At 57.8% G+C, this 18,795-nt stretch overlaps 2 protein-coding genes and 1 long non-coding RNA gene across 6 annotated transcripts; 1 reads left to right on the forward strand and 2 right to left on the reverse strand.

The window, feature by feature from the left end:
* Positions 1–252: 252 nt before the first annotated feature.
* On the forward strand, positions 253–4,579 carry LOC138807869 (uncharacterized). Of its 4 annotated transcripts, XR_011366313.1 has the most exons (7): positions 253–334; positions 1,440–1,480; positions 1,681–1,704; positions 2,623–2,652; positions 3,012–3,271; positions 4,236–4,364; positions 4,472–4,579. It is a non-coding gene; the product is annotated as an uncharacterized lncRNA (long non-coding RNA). The 4 variants fall into 4 exon arrangements; XR_011366314.1 differs by lacking the exon at positions 4,236–4,364; XR_011366315.1 differs by lacking the exons at positions 4,236–4,364; positions 4,472–4,579 and having other exon boundaries at positions 3,012–3,053; positions 3,159–4,229.
* Positions 4,580–6,337: 1,758 nt separating this feature from the next.
* LOC138807866 (arylsulfatase L-like) lies at positions 6,338–12,654 on the reverse strand. Its single transcript, XM_069993653.1, has 5 exons — positions 12,543–12,654; positions 11,742–12,168; positions 10,423–10,559; positions 8,263–8,475; positions 6,338–7,628 (listed from the first exon to the last, which is right to left on the reverse strand). Exons 1-5 carry the CDS (start codon positions 12,652–12,654, stop codon positions 7,297–7,299), a joined length of 1,221 nt encoding a protein of 406 aa, XP_069849754.1. The 3' UTR covers positions 6,338–7,296.
* LOC138807868 (steryl-sulfatase-like) lies at positions 12,580–16,368 on the reverse strand. The gene is made up of 5 exons (XM_069993656.1): positions 16,356–16,368; positions 15,183–15,347; positions 13,647–13,768; positions 12,890–13,024; positions 12,580–12,656 (listed from the first exon to the last, which is right to left on the reverse strand). Coding segments are annotated over exons 1-4 (297 nt in total). The 5' UTR covers positions 16,358–16,368; the 3' UTR covers positions 12,580–12,656; positions 12,890–13,016.
* Positions 16,369–18,795: the final 2,427 nt, after the last annotated feature.

Below are 18,795 nucleotides of genomic sequence, written 5' to 3' on the forward strand. Positions count from 1 at the left end.
ACTCTGTCCAATTCAGTTGGGGACAAGAGGGTGACGTGCTTTAGCTGGATGGCTGCACAGATTGTTGTGTATGTCTGTTTGTTGGCAGTCCCAGACCTTGAACTCAGGATCTGGGCACAGTCCATGAACTGCTTTTCTCAAGGCTAGCCTCAACTAGTGAAGCCACACGGCTCTACTTCTGGCTTTGTTGGCACTGAATTTGGACAGGGGTTTCAAGGACTTTCCTGCTTAGGGTGACTTTGACCATAGCCTTGTAAGTTTCAAGGAGGACCTGTGCTGCTGCTGCTGCTGCTGCTGGCCGCCCTGCTCTGCGGCCTGGGCCCAGGAGGCCGGGGTGAGGCCTTGGTGGTTTCTAGTTCCCCCACTCTCTTTGGTGGTTTCTTGTTCTCCCCCCTTGGTGGTTTCTATTTCTTCCCTTGGTGATTTCTAGTTCTCTCCTTTTTGGTGGTTTCTAGTTCCCCCACCTTGGTGGTTTCTAGTTCCCTCCCCAGTTTGGTGGTTTCCAGTTGTCCCTCTTTGGTGGTTTCTAGTTTCCCCCCCTCTCCTGGTGGTTTCGGGTCCCCCCCCTCAGGGCGTGGGGCTGGGCTGGGGTTGTGGGGTGGGGAGGTGGCAGTGGATTTTCAGGTCGGGCCAGGTTGTTGGAGGCCAGGGCCTGGTCCTGTTGGCCTGTCTGTCTCTGTGTCTGTTTGTCTGTCTGTCTGTCCATCTGTGTCTCAGTCTGTCTGTCTGTGTCTCTGTCCATCTGCTTCTGTCATTCTGTCCATCTCCTCTCGGTCTGTCTGGCTGTCTGTCTCCTCGCAGTCTGTCTGTCTGCCTCTTGGTCTTTCTGTCCACCTGGCTGCCCATCTGCTTCTCCTGTCTGTCTGTCCGTCCATCTATTCGTTCTGTCTTGGTCATCCATCCCTTCTCTGTCTGTCTGTCTGTCTGTCTGTCTGTCTGTCCCTCGGTCTCTGCATCTGTCTGTCTCTGTCTGTCTGCAGGTCCATCTGTGTCTGGGCCCCTATCTGTCCATGTGTCTGTCCGTCTCCTCTCTGTCTGTCTCATTGTCTGTCTGTCTGTCCATCTGCCTCTGGCTCTGTCTGTCTGTCTGTCCATGTGTCATCCTCTTGGTCTGTCTGTCTGTCCATCTCTGTGTCTGTCTGTCTGTCTGTCTGCCTGCCTCTCAGTCTCTCTGTCTGGGTCTATCTGTCCTGTGTCTGTCTGTCTGTCTCCTCTCTGTCCATGTCTTCCTCTCTGTCTGTCTGCCTCTTGTTCTGTCCACCTGGCTGTCCATCTGCTTCTTCTGTCTGTCATCTGTCTGTCCTGTCTTGATCATCTGTCCATCCCTTGTCTGTCTGTCCGTGTGTCATCCTCTCGGTCTGTCTGTCTGTTCGTCTCTGTGTCTGTCTGTCTCCCCATCCGTCCGTCCGTCCCCAGCACCCATCCTCTTCCCCCCTCAGGCCAGGCTGACTTTGACCTCGCCGACGCCCTGGATGACCCAGTGAGTCCTGACCTCTCACCTTTCCCCCCCATGGCTTCACCCTGGCCGCTAGGCCTCATGTGGGGCCTTGATCCAGGTGTGGGCCTGAATCCCATGTGACCCTTTGCCACCCACTGAGGCCTTGGGTTCAGGGGTCAGGGGGGGTCAGGGAGGGGTCAGGGGAGGTCACGGGTCACCACCCTCTCTCTCTTTGCCCGCAGATCCCACCCCGAAGCCCAGCTCAGGTGAGTGGGGTCCTCCCCCCTTCCCCACACCAGGCCCACTCAGGGTGGGGAAGCTGAGGCATGGCCCACTCCTGGCACACAGGGCTGTACCCGCAGCTGCTCAACCCGCCCAGGTCGCGACCCCCGGGTCGGGATGGAGGTGGGCGGGTCAGGAGGAGTCAGGGGAGTCAGGGATCAGGGGAAGGAAGGGGGTAAGGGGGGGAGGCCGGCCTCCATCTTCCCTTGCTCTCTCCCCGCAGACGTCACCTCCCGCCCCGATGCCGGCCTCTACCCCAGCCCCGACCCCCGCCAGGCGCAGGAGATGAGGACATGGAAGGGGGGGAGGCCCGGATGTGGAGGCTGGGGATGGAGCGGCCCGGATGTAGAGGCCCAGATTTAGGGACCCCAGTGTGGAGGCCCGGATTTAGGGACCCGGATGTAGGGACCCAGACATGGAAACCCAGATGTAGGGACCTGGATATGAAAGCCTGGATGTAGAGACCCCAGTGTGGAGACCCAGATGTAGAGGCCCGGATGTAGGGACCCCAGTGTGGAGACCCGGATGTAGAGACCCTAGTATGGAGACCCGGATGTGCAGACTCCAGTGTAGAGACGCGGATGTAGAGACCCCAGTGAGGAGGCCCAGATGTAGAGATCCGGATGTAGGGACCCGGATGTAGAAGCCTGGATGTAGAGACCCGGATGTAGGGACCCCAGTGTGGAGACCTGGATGAGGAGACCCGGATGTGGAGACCCCAGTGTGGAGACCCGGATGTAGAGACCCGGATGTGGAGACCCCAGTGTGGAGACCCGGATGTAGAGGCCCAGATGTAGGGACCCAGACATGGGATCACGGATGTAGGGACCCGGATGTGAGTACCCCGATGTAAGGACCCAGATGTAGGGAACCCGGGCTGACCCCGCCCCCTCTGTTCACAGGTGGCGGTGGAGGCTATGGAGGCTCACACGGTAAGACGGGGAAACCAAGGCAGGGGGAGGAGACCCGGATGTAGAAGATGCGAATGAGGAGGAAGGGATGTAGGGACCTGGATGTAGGGACTTGGATGTAGGGAACCTGGATGTAAGGACCCGGATGTAGGGACCCAGAAGTAGGGACCCGGATGTAAGGAACCCGGATGTAGGGACCTGGATGTAGAGACCGGATGTAAGGACCCAGATGTAAGGACCTGCATGGAGGGACCCGGATGTAGGAATTCAGATGTGGGGACCCGGATGTAGGGAACCTGGATGTAGGGAACCCGGATGTAGGGACCCAGATGTGGAGGCTGAGCTCCCAGGGCCGCGTCTCTCCTCCCCCTCTCCCCCAGGTGCTGGCAATGAACATGTGATCCACGGAGACCCCCCCCAAGGTAAGTCCCGCCCCCTCGACCGCCCCACTTCCGTTCCCTCGTGATCTGGGCCCGGGTGTGACCCACAGCCTTCCGGACCGCTGCCGCCTCCACTTCCGGTCTCAGTGCGAACTTCCGGTCCGGAGAGAAAAGGAACTTCCGGTCTCTGAGTTCCTGGGGACTTCCAGTACAGATTGTCTTGGGACTTCCAGCCTGCATGAGAACTTCCACTCCTGACAGTATGTGAACTTCCGGTCCAGAGTATTGGAACCTCCAGTCCTGATTGGGAACTTCCGGTCCCTAGTATATAACAACTTCCAGTTCTGACTAGGGACTTCTAGTCCCTAGTGTATAGGAACTTGCGGTCCTGATTGGAAAGGCACTTCCGGTCCCTAGTATATACGAACTTCCGGTCTTGACTGGGCACTTCTGGTCCCTAGTATATAGGAACTTCCGGTCCTGACTATGGGCACTTCCGGCCCTGACGATGGGGAGTTCCAGTCCCTAGTGTATAAGAACTTCCGGTGTTCACTGTGGAGACTTCTGGTCCCTAGTATATAACAACTTCTGGTCTTGACTATGGGGACTTCTGGTCCAAGTGTACAGGAACTTCCAGTCCTGATTGGAAGGGCACTTCCGGTCCCTAGTGTATAGGAACTTCTGGTCCTGATTGGAAGGGCACTTTCAGTCCCTAGTGTAGAGGAACTTCCGGTCCCTAGTGTATAAGAACTTCTGGTATTGACTATGGGAACTTCTGGTCCCTAGTGTATAGGAACTTCCGGCTTAGACTGTGGAGATTTCCAGTCCCTAGTACATAGGAACTTTCCATCCTGACTGGTGATTTCCGGTCCCTAGTGTATAGAAACTTCCGGTCCTGATGGGAAAGGCACTTCCGGTCCTGATTGGAAGGGCACTTCCAGTCCCTAGTGTGTAGGAACTTCCGGTCTTGACTGTGGAGAATTCCGGTCCCTAGTATATAACAACTTCTGGTCTTGACTATGGGCACTTCCGGTCCCTGTTCATGGACACTTCCAGTAAAGGCTGTGATAGCACTTCCGGTCAGGCACCCTTGTCCCCCCCCTTCACCTTGGCTCGCTTCCTGTTTCTGGGCACTTCCCGACCGGAAGTTGCAGGGAGACGCCCCACCGCCCTTCCCGGGTGTGTTCTCCCCCGCACTTCCGGATCCAGTCCCGCCCCCTCCAGGCAGCGCGCTGGCCCATGTCGTGTCCCCCATCGTGTCCGTGGTGGTCGTGGCCCTGGTGGGTGCCACCATCACCTACTTCTAGTCTGGAGGTCGCAGACGCTGCTTCCGGGGCGCGGGCCAGGATGCAGGTGGGAACCGCCCCCTCCCAGGGTGCTCGGATGAGGAGAGGCGCGGGGCGGGGCCTCACATGATCCCCCGCGGGTGGCAGCAGCTTGTGCCTCCCCTCCCCCACCAGGCCCCTCCCCGGTGTGAGGCTGGATTCGAACCTGGGGCCTCAAGCAGCAGGTGGAATCAGAAGTGGACGAAGGAGCCTGGAGGGGGAAGGACGAATAAAATCAACATAAAGTGTGCATGCGCGCTGTCAGGCCTGTCTGCCCAACCCATCTTTCCATTGTGCATGCGTAGGCTCCACCCCTTTGGAGCCACTCCCTGCACATGCGCGGTGCGCACGCCCAGGCAGCGTTTCCTTCCCCTCTGGCGTCTGTGCAGTGTGGAGACAGGCGCTGGGTGGGACAGGATTGTGATGGACAGCTAGAGCGTCCCGTCAGTCACTTGTGGGCGGGGCCTCGGCTTGACATGACGTAAGATGGCGTAGGAGGCGTGGCCTGGAGGTGAATGACAGCCCGTGTGGCCATCTAATTGCAAGGGGGCGTGGCCTGAAGGTTACAGACAGGACAAATGTCCACACAACAACCAGAGGGTGGGACCTGGAGGAGACAAACAGCCCCTGTGGTCTTTCAACAGCCAGGGGGCGGGGCCTGGAGGTGACAGACAGCCCCTATGGCCTTCCAACAGCCAGGGGCAGGACCTGGAAGAGACAGACAGCCCCTGTGGCCTTCCAACAGCCAGGAGGCGGGACCTGGAAGTGAAGGACAGCCCCTACGCCCATACATTCACTAGTGGGCGGGACCTCTGGGTGATGGGCATAAACAGAGTCCACAGAACTAGCCACGAAGGGGCGTGGCTTCACACAGATCGAGTCTCCAGCTATTGGCTTGGCAGGGGATGGGGCCCAGAGATGATGGACAGCACCCCCTGCCTTTTAACCTCACCCAAGGAAGAGGCCGAACTGGACCCGCAGCTTCCCTGGGTGGGAGACAGGCGTGTCAGCCAATCAGAGCAGGGGGTGCGGCTGGAGGAGTCCCCGGGGAAGCCAATGGGGCCCTCCCTCCAGAGAAGACCTGGATATCATGCAGGTGCAATGCATCCTAGGCCTAGGGAGACACAGACCTCCGACCTCGACTTATCCTACTGCAATAAGGAGCTATAGGCCTACCTGGGTCAATCCCTGGAGAGGTCATTGGGGTCCCCTGGGACAGGCACAGAAGGGGAAGAGTTTGCAGGCCTGGTCATCCACCCATCCATCCACCCAACCACCCCCCCCAGAGTGGTCCAACATCCAGGTACCCCACATCTCCAATCCCGCTGGGCCAATCTGAATCCGAGTTCACGTAGTTAGGAGCAGGACTGTGGTGTGAGGTCCAATCAGCAGCGAGTTGGATTTGTGGGGGGGCTAAGGGGCGTGTCTTACAGCTGGATCAATGACAAGGGAATTAGGAAAGTGAGGGAGGGCCTTTCATGGAATAAGCCAATCAGGTGTGAATCTAGGTGGTGGGACGTCCTGGAGGAGGGCGGGACCAAGCTTGTATCCTAGCAACGCACCGGAAATGGCCTGAAATGGAAGGCAGGACTAGTTCTATACCCTAGCAACCACCAGAAATGATCTGAAATGGAAGGTGGGACTAGTCCTATACCCTAGCAACGACTGGAAGTGACCGGAAATGGAAGGTGGGTCTAGTCCTATACCCTAGCAATGACCGGAAGTGGCCTGAAATGGAAGGTGGGAGCAGTCCTATACCCTAGCAACGACCGGAAATGACCTGAAATGGAAGGTGGGACTAGTCCTATACCCAAGCAACTACTGGAAGTGGCCTGAAATGGAAGGCGGGACCAGTCCTATACCATAGCAATGACCGGAAATGGCCTCAAATGGAAGGCAGGACCAGCCCTGTATGCTAGCAACAACTGGAAATGACCTGAAATGGAAGGCAGGACCAGTGCCCGGCCTCTGACCCCCGTGACCGCTGACCCTGCCGTGCGGTACGGTGCTCACAAGGTTTTATTGTGTGGGAAGCTAGAGGAGAGAGGCACGGATGTGACAGGGCTCCGGATGGGAGGCTGGGGAAAGGCCCTGGATGGGAGGCCCGAGGTGGAGTTCAAGGATGAGAGGCTCAGGATGTGAGAGTCCCAGGATATGTGAAGCCCTGGGTCTGAGAATCCCATGATGTGAGACTCTCTGAATGTGAAAATCCCCGGATGTGGGAATCCCCAGATGTAGGAGTTCCCAGATGTGAGAGTCCCCACATGTGAGAGTCTCTGGATGTAAAAGTCCCCGGATGTGACAATCCCGGGATGTAGGAATCTCTAGATGTGGGAATCCCTGGATGTGAGAATCCCTGGCTGTGGGAATCCTTAGATGTGAGAATCCCTGTATCTGAGAATTCCCGGATGTGAAAATCCAAAAATGTGAGAATCCCCGGATGTGAGAGTCCCTGGATGTGAGATTTCCCCAGATGTGGGAATTCCCTGGTCTGAGCATCCCTGGAAGTGGGAATCCCCGGATATGAGAATCCCCGGATGTGGAAATCTCTGGATGTGAGAATCTCTGGATGTGAGAATCTCCGGATGTGAGAATCACCGTATGTGAGAGTCTGTATGTGGGAATCCCCGGATGTGAGAGTCTCTGGATGTGAGACTCTCCGGGTGTAAAAGTCCCCGGATGTAGGATTCTCCGGATGTGTGAATACATCCCCGGGAATCCCCGGATGTGAGTCCCCAGAAGTGAGAATCCCCGGATGTGAGAATCCCCAGATGTAGGAATCCCCGGATGTGCAGAGTCTGTATGTGGGAATCCCCGGATGTGGGAATCTCTGTATTTGAGTATACCTGGATGTTTAATACTCGGATGTGAGTCCCCGGATGTGAGAGGCGCAGGCCAGGATCTGCCATAGCCCCGGGCAGTTGGGGGTTGGGGGTCGGGTCGGGGTCAGAGGTCGGGGATCAGGTGGTCGCAGGCGCAGAGCGGTCCGGGCACGCAGCAGGGCTGCAGGCGCAGGCTCCAGGTGTTGTGTGCAGGGCGAGGGGCGGGGCCGCGCGGGGGTGGCGCGTGCGCAGCATCCAGGCCACTGCGGCCTCCACGCGCCTGCGCGTCGCCATCGGGCCCCGCAGCGGGCGGGTCTCCCCCGGGTCCGCCGTCAGGTCAAAGAGCAGTGGCCGCCGGTGGCGGGTCATGCGCCGCCCGGAGCAGGCGCAGGCAGGGAAACCGAGGCAGGCGCCCGAGCCCGGCGGGTGGAAGCAGGGAGTGGCGAAGTGCAGCTTCCACACCGTGCAGCCTGCGGGGGGTGGGGAGAAAGGAGTAACATCCGGGGCCTCACATCCGGGGATTCCCATCCGGGAATTCACATCCAGGACATCACATCCGGGGATTCACATCAGGGCATTCACACGCAAGACCTTACATCCGGGATTCCCATCCAGGACCTCACATCTGGGTATTCACATCCGGGGATTCCCATCTAGGACCTCACATCCAGGGATTCACATCCAGGCCCTCACATCCGGGGATTCACATGTGGTACTTCACATCCGGGGATTCACATGCAGGGCCTCACATCCGGGACCTCACAGCCAGGGATTCCCATCTGGGACCTCACATCCGGGGCCTCACATCTGGGGATTCCCATCCGAGGCCTCACATCCGGGGCCTCACATCCAGGGATTCTCATCCACTACCTCACATCTGGAGTCTCACATCTGGGAATTCCCATCGGGGACTTCACATCCGGGACCTTACATCCGGGGATTCCCATCTCATGCCTTCCATCCAGGTCCTCACATCCCGGGATTCCCACATCCGAGGATTCCCACATCCAGGTCTCCCACCCCAGGCCTTGCATCCGGGTCCCTGCGCGCTCGCATGCAGCTCCCTCCCCCGCCCTGGGGCCCGGTGGAGGTTGAGGCACTCACTTGGGCGGTTGAACCAGCGCACGGCGTGCAGCCGGGCCTCGCAGTAGTGCAGCAGGAAGTTGTGGCCTGCGGCCTGCGCTGTCCTCAGCAGCGCGGGCATCAGGTCCTCGCCGTCCACCTCCCTGCGGGACCCGGATGTGCAGGCTTCTGAGCGCTCAGAGACTCGGATGTGCAGGCCAGAGCCCCCAGAGACCCGGATGTCAAGGCTTGAGCCTGTAGAGACCCGGATGTGCAGGCTTCTGAGTGCTCAGAGGCCCGGATGTGCAGGCCAGAGATCCCAGAGACCCAGATGTCCAGGTTTCTGAGCCCTCAGAGACCCGGATGTGCAGGTCTAAGACCCAGGCCTCTGGTCTTAGAGACCTGGATGTGTAGGCCTGAGGCCTCAGAGAGCCGAATATCCAAGCTTCTGAGCGCTCAGAGACATGGATGTCCATGCTTCTGAGCCCCCAGAGACCCGGATGTGCAGGCCTGAGATCCCAGAGACCCGGATGTGCAGGCTTCTGAGCCCTCAGAGACCCAGATGTGCAGTCCTGAGCCCTCAGAGACCCGGATGTCCAGGACTGAGACCTGGGCCTAGGTACTCAGAGACCTGGATGTGCAGCCCTGATGCCTTAGAGACCCCGATATGAAGGCCTGAGTCCTCAGAGACCCAGATATCCAGGCTTCTGAGTGCTCAGAGGCCCGGATTTGCAGGCCTGAGCCCTTAGTTACCCGGATGTAAAGGCTTCTGAGACCTCAGAGACCCGGATGTCCATGCCTGAGCCCCGGGTCTTGGGTCTTAGAGACCCGGATGTGCAGGCTCCTGAGCCCCCAGAGACCCGGATGTGCAGGTCTGAGCCCTCAGAGACCCGGATGTGTAGGCTTCTGAGCCCCCAGAGACCCGGATGTGCAGGCCTCAGCCTCCCCCCCTCAGGATCCCTGAGGCCCCGGATGACCTCCCTTCCCTCCCACCCCGTGGGGACCCAGGCCGGCGAACGACTACCTGTCCGCCGGAACCCAGCCCCGGCCAGGCGCACCACGGTGGGGAACAGGTCCATGAGGCTGGTGGGCTCAGGCACCAGGCGCCCTGCAGGCAGCGTCCCAGGCCAGCACGCCAGCCCGGGAACCCGGATGCCACCCTCCCAGCCACCCATGCCTTTGCCACCTGCAAGGGGGGAGCGAAGGGCAAAGGTCAATGGCGGGGTCGGGCCGCGTGGGAGGCCCCGCCCATCCTGCCTCAGTTTCCCCCTCGCCCTGGTGCACGCCGTTGGAACCCCCAAGGCGGGCGCCCCAGGCCCGGGCCTCCAGCGAGGCACCGTGATCCGACGTGAAGTAGACAAGGGTGCGGCGCCCCAGCCCTGCACTGTCCAGCGCCGCCAGCAGTCGCCCTGTGGGGGGGGGCAATGGATCCGTGCCTCAGTTTACCCCCAGCGTCCACCGTGCCTCGGTTTACCCCCAACATGCACCATGCCTCAGTTTACCCAACATGCATCGTGACTCAGTTTACAAATTTCCATCGTGCTTCAGTTTATCCCCAATGCCCAGTGACTCAGTTTACCCAACAGGCACCGTGCCTCAGTTTACACCCAATGCTCACTGGGCCTCAGTTTACCCCCATCCCAGTGCCTCAGTTTACTCAACCCACTCACCTCGTCCCCGTGCCTCAGTTTACCCAACATGCACCATGCCTCAGTTTACACAATATGCCCAGTGCCTCAGTTTACCCAACATGCCCAGTGACTCAGTTTACCCAAATACACCGTGCCTCAGTTTACCCCAATACCCAGTGACTCAGTTTACCCAAATGCACCGTGCATCAGTTCACCCTGAACATGCACCGTGCTTCAGTTTACCCAACATGCACCATGCCTCAGTTTACCCAAGTGCACCATGCCTCAGTTTACCCCCAACATGCCCAGTGACTCAGTTTATCCAAGTGCACCGTGCCTCCATTTACCCCAACCCATTGACCCCGTTCCCATGCCTCAGTTTCCCCCATCCCACTCACCCCATCTCCGTGCCTCAGTTTCCCCCAACCCACTCACCCCACCCCCGCGCCTCAGTTTCCCCATCCCGCTCACCCCGACCCTGTGCCTCAGTTTCCCCATCCCGCTCACCCCACCCCCGTGCTCAGTTTCCCCCATCCCACGCACCGTGCCTCAGTTCCCCCCCTGCACTCACCCACCATCCAGTCAAGCTCCTCCACGTTGTCGCCGTAGGCGCTGTGCGAGCTGCAGCCCCAGAAGGCGGGTGAGGTGACCAGCGGGACGTGGACGTGGAGGAAGGAGACAAGGAGGAAGAAGGGGCGGGCCTGGTGCCTGCGGACCCACGTCAGACCCCGCCCCCATCATCAATAACCTCACCAATAACCGATCTGATCAGGTATTGCCAATAATCGATCAGATGATTGATAATCGATCCTGATCTAATCGAAAATACCAATAATCGATCCTGATCTGATCGAAAATACCAATAATCAATCGTGATGTGATCGATAATACCAATAATCGATCATGATCTGATCAATAATACCAATAATCAATAGTGATCTGATTGAAAATACCAATAATCGATCGTGATCTGATCAGTTATTACCAATAATCAAACATCATCTGATCGATATGACCAATAATAGAACATGAGCTGATCAGATATTACTAATAATCGAACAGGATCTGATCAATAATACCAATATTCGATCGTGATGTGATCGATAATACCAATAATCGAACATCATCTGATCGATAATACCAATAATTGAACATGAGCTGATCAGTTATTACCAATAATCGAACATCATCTGAACAGTTATTACCAATAATCGATCATGATCTGATCAATACTACCAATGATTGATCGTGGTCTGATCTGAGGTCTACCAGATGTCTCTACAGATCTACTAGATGGAACATCCAAGGACCTGAGGTCTACCAGATGTCTATAGAGATCTACTGGATGTAACATCCTGGGATTTGACGTCTACCAGATGTCTCTGCAGATCTACTGATGGAACATCCGGGAACCTGAGGTCTACCAGATGTCTATAGAGATGTACTAGATGTAACATTCAGGGATTTGAGGACTACCAGATGTCTATAGAGATCCATTGATGGAACATCCGGGGATTTGAGGTTGACAGTTGACTATAGAGATCTACTGGATATACATCTGGGCACCTGAGGTCTACCAGTTGACCATAGAGATCTAGTAGATGTACATCAGGGGATCTGAGGTCTACCAGATGTCTATGGAGATCTATTGATGGAACATCCAGGGATTTGAGATTTACCAGTTGACTACAGAGATCTACTGGATGTACATCCGGGGATCTGAGGTCTACCAGATGCCTATAGAGATCTCCTAGTGGAACATTCGGGGATTTGAGGTTGACAGTTGACTATAGAGATCTACTGGATGTACATCCGGGGATCTAAGGTCTACCAGTTGACTATAGAGAACTAGTAGATGGCATCTGTCCCCCTCCCCGGCCCCAGGCTGACCTGTGGATGAAGGCCTCAGCCTCCCGCAAGAACAGCCCCGCGCTGGCCTCGAACCTCAGAGGCTGCTGGACGACCTGGTGATCCCTCATCAGGAAGCAGTCGGCGTGGACGATGAAGACACCTAGGAGGCAGGAGGTGCAGGCCAGGAGCAAGGCCCCACATCCGGGGCCCAGCACCCTGGGCACCCAGCGCAGGCCCAGCAGGCCCGTGAGCTTCCCAGCGGCCAGGCAGAGCAGGGAAAGCAGCAGCAGCTGCGCCCCCAGGTCCAGGGGCCCTTGCAGACGCACTCGCTTCTCCGAGGGCTCCGCTTGCAGGCTGTCCCCCATCAGGGTGAAGGGGACCCCGAAGAAGGAGTCGAACCTATGGTTCAGGGGGTGGTGGCAGTGGTGAGTGGGGGACTCACAGTTGAGGCCCAGGTGCCATTTGCCTGGAGGGGAAGAGATGGATGGATGAGTGAATGGATGGGTGGATGGGTGGATGGATGGGTGGATGGGTGGATGGGTGGATGGATGGGTGGATGGATGGGTGGGTGGATGGATGGGTGGATGGATGGATGGATGGATGGATGGATGGATGGGTGGGTGGATGGATGGATGGATGAATAGGTGGATGGGTGGATGGATGGATGGATGAGTGGATGGATGGATGGATGGGTGGATGGGTGGATGGATGGATGGATGGAGGGGTGGATGGATGGATGGATGGGTGGATGGATGGATGGATGAGTGGATGGATGGATGGATGGGGGATGGGTGGATAGATGGATGGGTGGATGGATGACTTCTCTCTTTCCTATGAGGCCAGTGGCATATCCCTGCTGCTGCAGGATCTTGTCGAAGGTGATCTCGGAAGTGGGCAGCCCGCCAGACACGGCTGCCCACTGCAGCACGCGCGCCCCGTTGGTGGTCACCATGCCTTCCAAGAGAGAGGAGAAGGACCCTAGGTCAGTGATGATGGCGTCCTGGGTAAGGAGGGGGCATCTAGCACCTTCAGGGGGAAGGCCTGCTGTGTCTGGGATAGCCTGGGACTTGCCCACCCGGGGTGGAAAGGACCCCAGCCCTGGGAGCCCTCGGGGGAAACCAATATGGCATCACTTCCGGTTTCCTGGTGGTTCAGGGGGGAAGTCCCAGAGTCTCAGGGATTTGAACCTGAGATCCTCAGAGAAGTCCTCCCCTCCCTCTGGTTGACCTCCGTGCCCTAGATGTTGGGCCTCAGTTCCCCGGATGTTGGATGTTAGTATCCCGGATGTTGGCCCTCATCCCCGGATGATGGAGTTCAGTGCCCTGTATGGTGGATATCAGGACCCCAGATGTTGGACTTCAGTTACCCGAATGTTGTAGCTCAGTTCCCTGGATGTTGGATCTTACTACCCCGTATATTGGAGCTCAGATTCGGGTATGTTGGCCCTCAGATCCCCAGATGTTGGAGCTCAGTTCCCCGGATGTTGGGGCTCAGGTTCCCGGTTGTTGGATCTTAGTATCCCGGATGGTGGATGTCAGATCCTCGGATGTTGGAGTTCAATTCCCAGAATGTTAGGCCTCAGATCCCCGGATGTTGGATCTTAGTACAATGGATGTTAGAGATAAGGTCCCCGGATGTTAGAGTTCAGTGCCCTGGATGTTGGTGCTCAGATCCCCGGATGTTGGATCTTAGTAACCCGGATGTTAGAGATGAAGTCCCTGGATGTTAGAGCTCAGTACCCCGATGTTGGTGCTCAGTTCCCCGGATGTTGGGCTTTAGATCCCCGGATGTTGGGTCTCAGATCCCCAGATGTTGGATATCAGGTCCACGGATGTTGGATCTTAGTACCCTGGATGTTGGCTCTCAGATCCCCGGATGTCCCGACCCCGCCTCCCCCCCCACCGCTCCTTCCATTCCCCGGATGTCCCACCCCCCCATACTGACCCAGGCGCACAGGGTAGCGTCCCGTCAGGAAGGTTGCGTGGCTTGGGCTGCAGACGGACGCTGCTGCCAGGTGCTGGGTCAGCCGCACGCCATCGCGGGCCAGGCCGTCCAGGTGCGGGATGCTGTGTGGGGAGAGGGAAACTGAGTCACAGCCAAGAACATACGGGGACCTGGGGTCTAACATCCGGGGATCTAATGCCCAAAATCCCAGGAGCTAAACTCCAACATCTGGGGCCCTGAGATCCCACATCCGGGGATCTAAGATCCAACATCCGGGGACCTGAGATCCCACATCCGGGGTACTAAGATCCAACATCTGGGGACCTGAGGTCCAACATTTGGGGACCTGGCATCCAACATCTGGGAACCTGAGGGCCAACATCTGGAGATCTAAGATCCAACATCTGGGGCCCTGAGATCCCACATCCAGGGTACTAAGATCTATATCTGTGGACTGGGCTCCTACATCCGGGGTCTAAGGCCCAACATCCGGGGACCTGAGGGCCAAACATCTGGGTATCTGATCTCAAACATCCAGGGACCTGACATCCAACATCCGAGGTACTAAGATCCAAGATCCGGGGAATTGAATTCCAACATCCGGGGACCTAACATCCAACATCCAGGGATCTGAGGTCCAACATCCGGGGGCCTGATCTCCAACATCTGGGGTACTAACATGTAACATCCGGGAACCTGATTTCCCACATCTGGGGTATACTAAGATTTAACATCCGAGGACCTGATCTCCAACATCCGGGGCACTAACATCCCACATCCAGGGATCTGATATCCAACATCCGGGGACCTGATCTTCAACATCCAGGGAACTGAGATCCAACATCCTGGGAATTGAACTCCAACATCCGGAGACCTACCTTCCAACATCCGAGGATGTGAGGTCCACTAGATGTCTATACAGATCTCCTGGTGGAACATCCGGGGAACTGAGCTCGAACATCCGGGATACTAACATGTAACATCCGGGGACCTGATATCCAACATCCGGGGCAGTAAGATTCAACATCCGGGGACCTGATCTCCAACATCCGGGGACCTGATCTTCAACATCCGAGCACCTGACATCTAACATCCGGGGTACTAACATCTAACATCTAGGGACCTGATCTCCAACATCCGGAGCACTAACCTAACATCCGAGAACCTGATTTCCCACATCTGGGGCATTAAGATCTAACATCCTTGGACCTGTCCTCCAACATACGGGGCACTAACATCCCACATCCGGGGACCTGAGCTCCCACATTCGGGGCACTAACCTCCAACATCTGGGGACCTGAGCTCCTACATCCGGGGCACTTAAGTCCAATATCTGAGGACATGATCTCCCACATCCGGGGTACTAAGATTTAACATCCCGGGACATGATATCCAACATCCGGGGCACTAACATCCAACATCTGGGGAACTGAGTTACTAGATGTCTATACAGTTCTCCTGGTGGAACATCCAGGGATCTGAGCTCCCACATCCGGGTAACTAAGGCCCCACATCCGGGCCTCCCCCTCTGCTCACCGCAGGCTGCGGTTCCCGAAGCTGTCCAGGTCGCCCAGGCCCAGGTCATCGGCCAAGAGCAGCAGGAAGTTGGGGCGCGAGGGGGTGGGGCCTGCGCAAGGGCCAGGGGGGAGGAGGAGGAGGAGGAGGAAGGCGAGGGGTGGGGCTGCGCAGCCGCTGTGCAACCTGAGGAGGAGAGAGAGGAGGAGGAGGGGTGGATGGGTGGATGGATGGGTGGATGGATGGATGGATAGGTGGATGGGTGGATGGATGGATGGATGGGTGAATGGATGGGTGGATGGATGGATGGTTGGATGGATGAATGGATGGGGAATGGGTGGATGAATGGATGGGTGGATGGATGGATGGATGGGTGGATGGATGGGTGGATGGGTGGATGTATGTATGTATGGATGGATGTATGGATGGATGGATGGATAGGTGGATGGGTGGATGGATGGATGGGTGGATGGATGGATGCACAGTGGATGGATGGATGGGTGGATGGATGGATGGGTGGGTGGATGGGTGGATGGATGGGTGGTTGGGTGTATGGATGGATGGGTGGATGGATGGGTGGGTGGATGGATGAATGGTTGGATGGATGGATGGATGGATGGATGGATGGGTGGGTGGATGGATGGGTGGGTGGATGGATGGATGAATAGGTGGATGGATGAATAGGTGGATGGGTAGATGAATAGGTGGGTGGGTGGATGGATGGATGGGGATATGGATTGATGGATGGATGGGTGGATGGATGGATGGATGGATGGATGAATGGATGGGTGGGTGAGTGGATGGATGGTTGGGTGGATGGATGGATGGGTGGATGGATGGATGGGTGAATGGGAAGAGGGATGGAAGGACTCCCCCTCCCTCCAGGCCCTCTCCTGACCAACTTGGCATCCAGGATCCCGTCCTTCCCATGATGCTCCCCGTTTCATGGAAGAGAATGCTGGAAGCAGGAAGTGGGGAAGAGCTGAGTAAAATCCGGCCACCCCAGGGCCAGGCTGCTGTTGCCCCCACCAGTACATCAGCCCCTCACCTCGTCTTTCCAGGCCTGTGGCGGGGCCCTGCAACCCCCACCCCGGGGCATGGTGGAACATCGGGGGGGGGCTTCATAGAACAATCGAAGCCCTCCCACCCCCGGTCCCCACACCTCTCCCCGTGTTCCCCAGAGGACGAACTCACATCCACAGTTCTCTGCCATCAGTGCCTGGGCCTGCTGCTCTCCCTGCCAGCCAGGAAGCTCGCAGGGCTCAAATGTCCATGTCACTCCAGCAGCCAGAACTCCACAACATCCCTCCAAAATAAAAGTCCCCTTGTTCCTTGGAAAGCACAACATTCCCCCCCCCTCCAAAATAAAAGTCCCCTTTGTTCCTTAGAAAGGAACAGGATGTGGTGCTGAAGGGGAAGGCGGGGAAGGAAGGGAAAAGCCCGGAGTTGCTGGGCTGGGCGCCAAGAAATATCCAGGCCTGGCAGAGGCAGGAGGAAGGAGAGGCGGGAAACCTCGAGAACTACATGGAAGGCTGCAATAATAGTCAGGACCGTCAGGGAGGGTGGCCTGTGCCCAGGGGGCATGGCCTGCGCTCAGTAGGCCGTGGCCAGAGCTCAGGAGGGCGTGGCCTGGGCTGGGGAGGAAGTGAGGGACTCAGGAGGGCTTGGCCTGTGCTGGGAATGTAGTGAGGGTCTCAGGGGGCGTGGCCTGTGGTCAGGAGGGCGTGGCCTATGCTGGGGAGAAAATGAGGGTCTCAGGAGGGCGTGGCCTGTGCTCAGGAGGGCGTGGCCTGTGCTGGGGAGGAAGTGAGGGACTCAGGAGGGCGTGGCCTGTGCTGGAGCTAAACTGAGGGTCTCAGGAGGGCGTGGCCTGCAATGAGGCAGAAGTGAGGGTCTCAGGAGGGTGTGGCCTGCAATGAGGCGGAAGTGAGGGACCTATGTGGGCGTGGCCTGCGCTGGGGCGGAAGTGAGGGTCTCAGGAGGGCGTGGCCTGTGCTGGGAAGGAAGTGAGGGTCTCAGGAGGGCGTGGCCTGTGCTGGGAATGTATGAGGGCCCCAGGAGGGCGTGGCCTGTGCTAGGAGCGGAAATGAGAGTGTGGCCTGTGCTGGGCAGAAATGAGGGGTCTCAGGAGGGTGTGGCCTGTGCTGGGGCAGAAGTGAGGGTTTCAGGAGGGCGTGGCCTGCGCTGGGGCGGAAGTGAGGAAGAATTCCATCCAGAAGCAGCACGGCTGCTTTATTGCCTCCGATTCTGGGAAAGGACCCCAACGGCCCAAAGCGCAGCTGGAGCCCGGAGCCAAGGTGTGGAGCACCTGCTCCGCCCACATCTGGGTTCCACCTCTCACATCTGGGTCTCAACCCCTCACATGTGGGTCCCAACCCTCACATCCGGGTCCAAACCCCTCACATCCAGGTCCTGGCGCCTCCCAGTGGGCCTGGAGATAAGTGACATCCTGGTACTCGCCTCCATGTCTGGGTTCCCGGACCTGGAGATCCCTAACATCCGGGTACCCACCCCATATCTGGGTTCACGGACCTGGAGGTCCCTAACATCCGGGTACCCAGCCCACATCCGGGTTCATGGACCTGGAGGTCCCTAACATCCGGGTAGTTCCCATTCCACATCTCGTTCCTGGACCATCAGTGGATGTGGTGGGACCTGACATCCGGGATCCCCACACCACATCCGGGTCCTAGACCCTGTCAGTAGAAGGAGAGGAGCGTGACATCTGGGACTCAACACGCCACAGCTATGCCCATGGATGTGATATCCGGGTCCCATCCAGCATATATCCGGGTCCGTGCCACAGTCCACATCCGGGTTAATGGACGTGGACTTACATAACATCCGGGTTCCCCACGCAACATCCGGGTCCTGGCCCCTGAGTGGACCTGCAGATAGGTTATATCCGGGTCCCCCAGTCCACATCCGGGTCCTGGCCCCTCAGTGGACCTGGACATAAGTGACATCCGGGTCCCTGACGCCACCTTCAGGTGAGTGGACATGGAGGAGGGTGACATCCGGGTCCCCCAGTCCACATCCGGGTCCTGGCCCTTCAGTGGACCTGGAGATAAGTGACATCTGGGTTCCCCAGGCCACATCTGGGTCAGTGGACACAAATGAGGGTGACATCCGGGCCCCTCCCAGTCCACATCCGTGTACTGGCCCCTCAGTGGACATGAAGGAAGGTGACATCCGGGTCCCTCCTAGTCCACATCCGGGTCCTGACCCATCAGTGCATCTGGAGGAAAGTGACATCCGGTTCCTCCATGCCACATCCGGGTCAGTGGACATGGAAGAAAGTGACATCCGGGTCCCTTCTAGTCCCCACATCCGGGTCCTGGCCCCTCAGTGGACCCAGAGATAGGTGACATCCGGGTCTTTCCCAGTCCACATCTGGGTCCCTCCCAGTCCACATCTGGGTCCTAGCCTCTCCATGGCCTCTGGTCGGACCGCAGCTTCTGTACAGCGCGCGCAGGTTCGGAACCCCACATCCAGGCATCTTCCGGCTGGGGCCCAGGAGTCTTGCTGGAGCTGGACATCTGGTTCTCACGCGCTTTCCTGGCAACCGAACGCCGCGGCCTAGCGGCGGGAATGAAGCCCCACATCCGGGTCCCCTCAGTCCGTTGCCCTGCCA

Source organism: Dipodomys merriami, unplaced genomic scaffold (genome assembly GCF_024711535.1).
Source record: "Dipodomys merriami isolate MVZ:Mamm:240054 unplaced genomic scaffold, mDipMer1.0.p SCAF_439, whole genome shotgun sequence".
NCBI lineage: Eukaryota > Metazoa > Chordata > Mammalia > Rodentia > Heteromyidae > Dipodomys > Dipodomys merriami.

What these genes read in the sequence shown, in the direction of transcription:
- LOC138807866 (XM_069993653.1), bottom strand. Translation starts at nt 12,654, where the DNA reads ATGGTGACCACCAACGGGGCGCGCGTGCTGCAGTGGGCAGCCGTGTCT. An exon ending in GCTGAGGCCTTCATCCACAG is followed by an intron (nt 10,560 to 11,741) that starts GTCAGCCTGGGG and finishes GTGGGTCCGCAG; the next exon opens with GCACCAGGCCCGCCCCTTCT. An exon ending in GCGCTGGTTCAACCGCCCAA is followed by an intron (nt 7,629 to 8,262) that starts GTGAGTGCCTCA and finishes CACCCCCCGCAG; the next exon opens with GCTGCACGGTGTGGAAGCTG.
- LOC138807868 (XM_069993656.1), bottom strand. An exon ending in TTCGGGAACCGCAGCCTGCG is followed by an intron (nt 13,769 to 15,182) that starts GTGAGCAGAGGG and finishes CTCCCCACACAG; the next exon opens with CATCCCGCACCTGGACGGCC.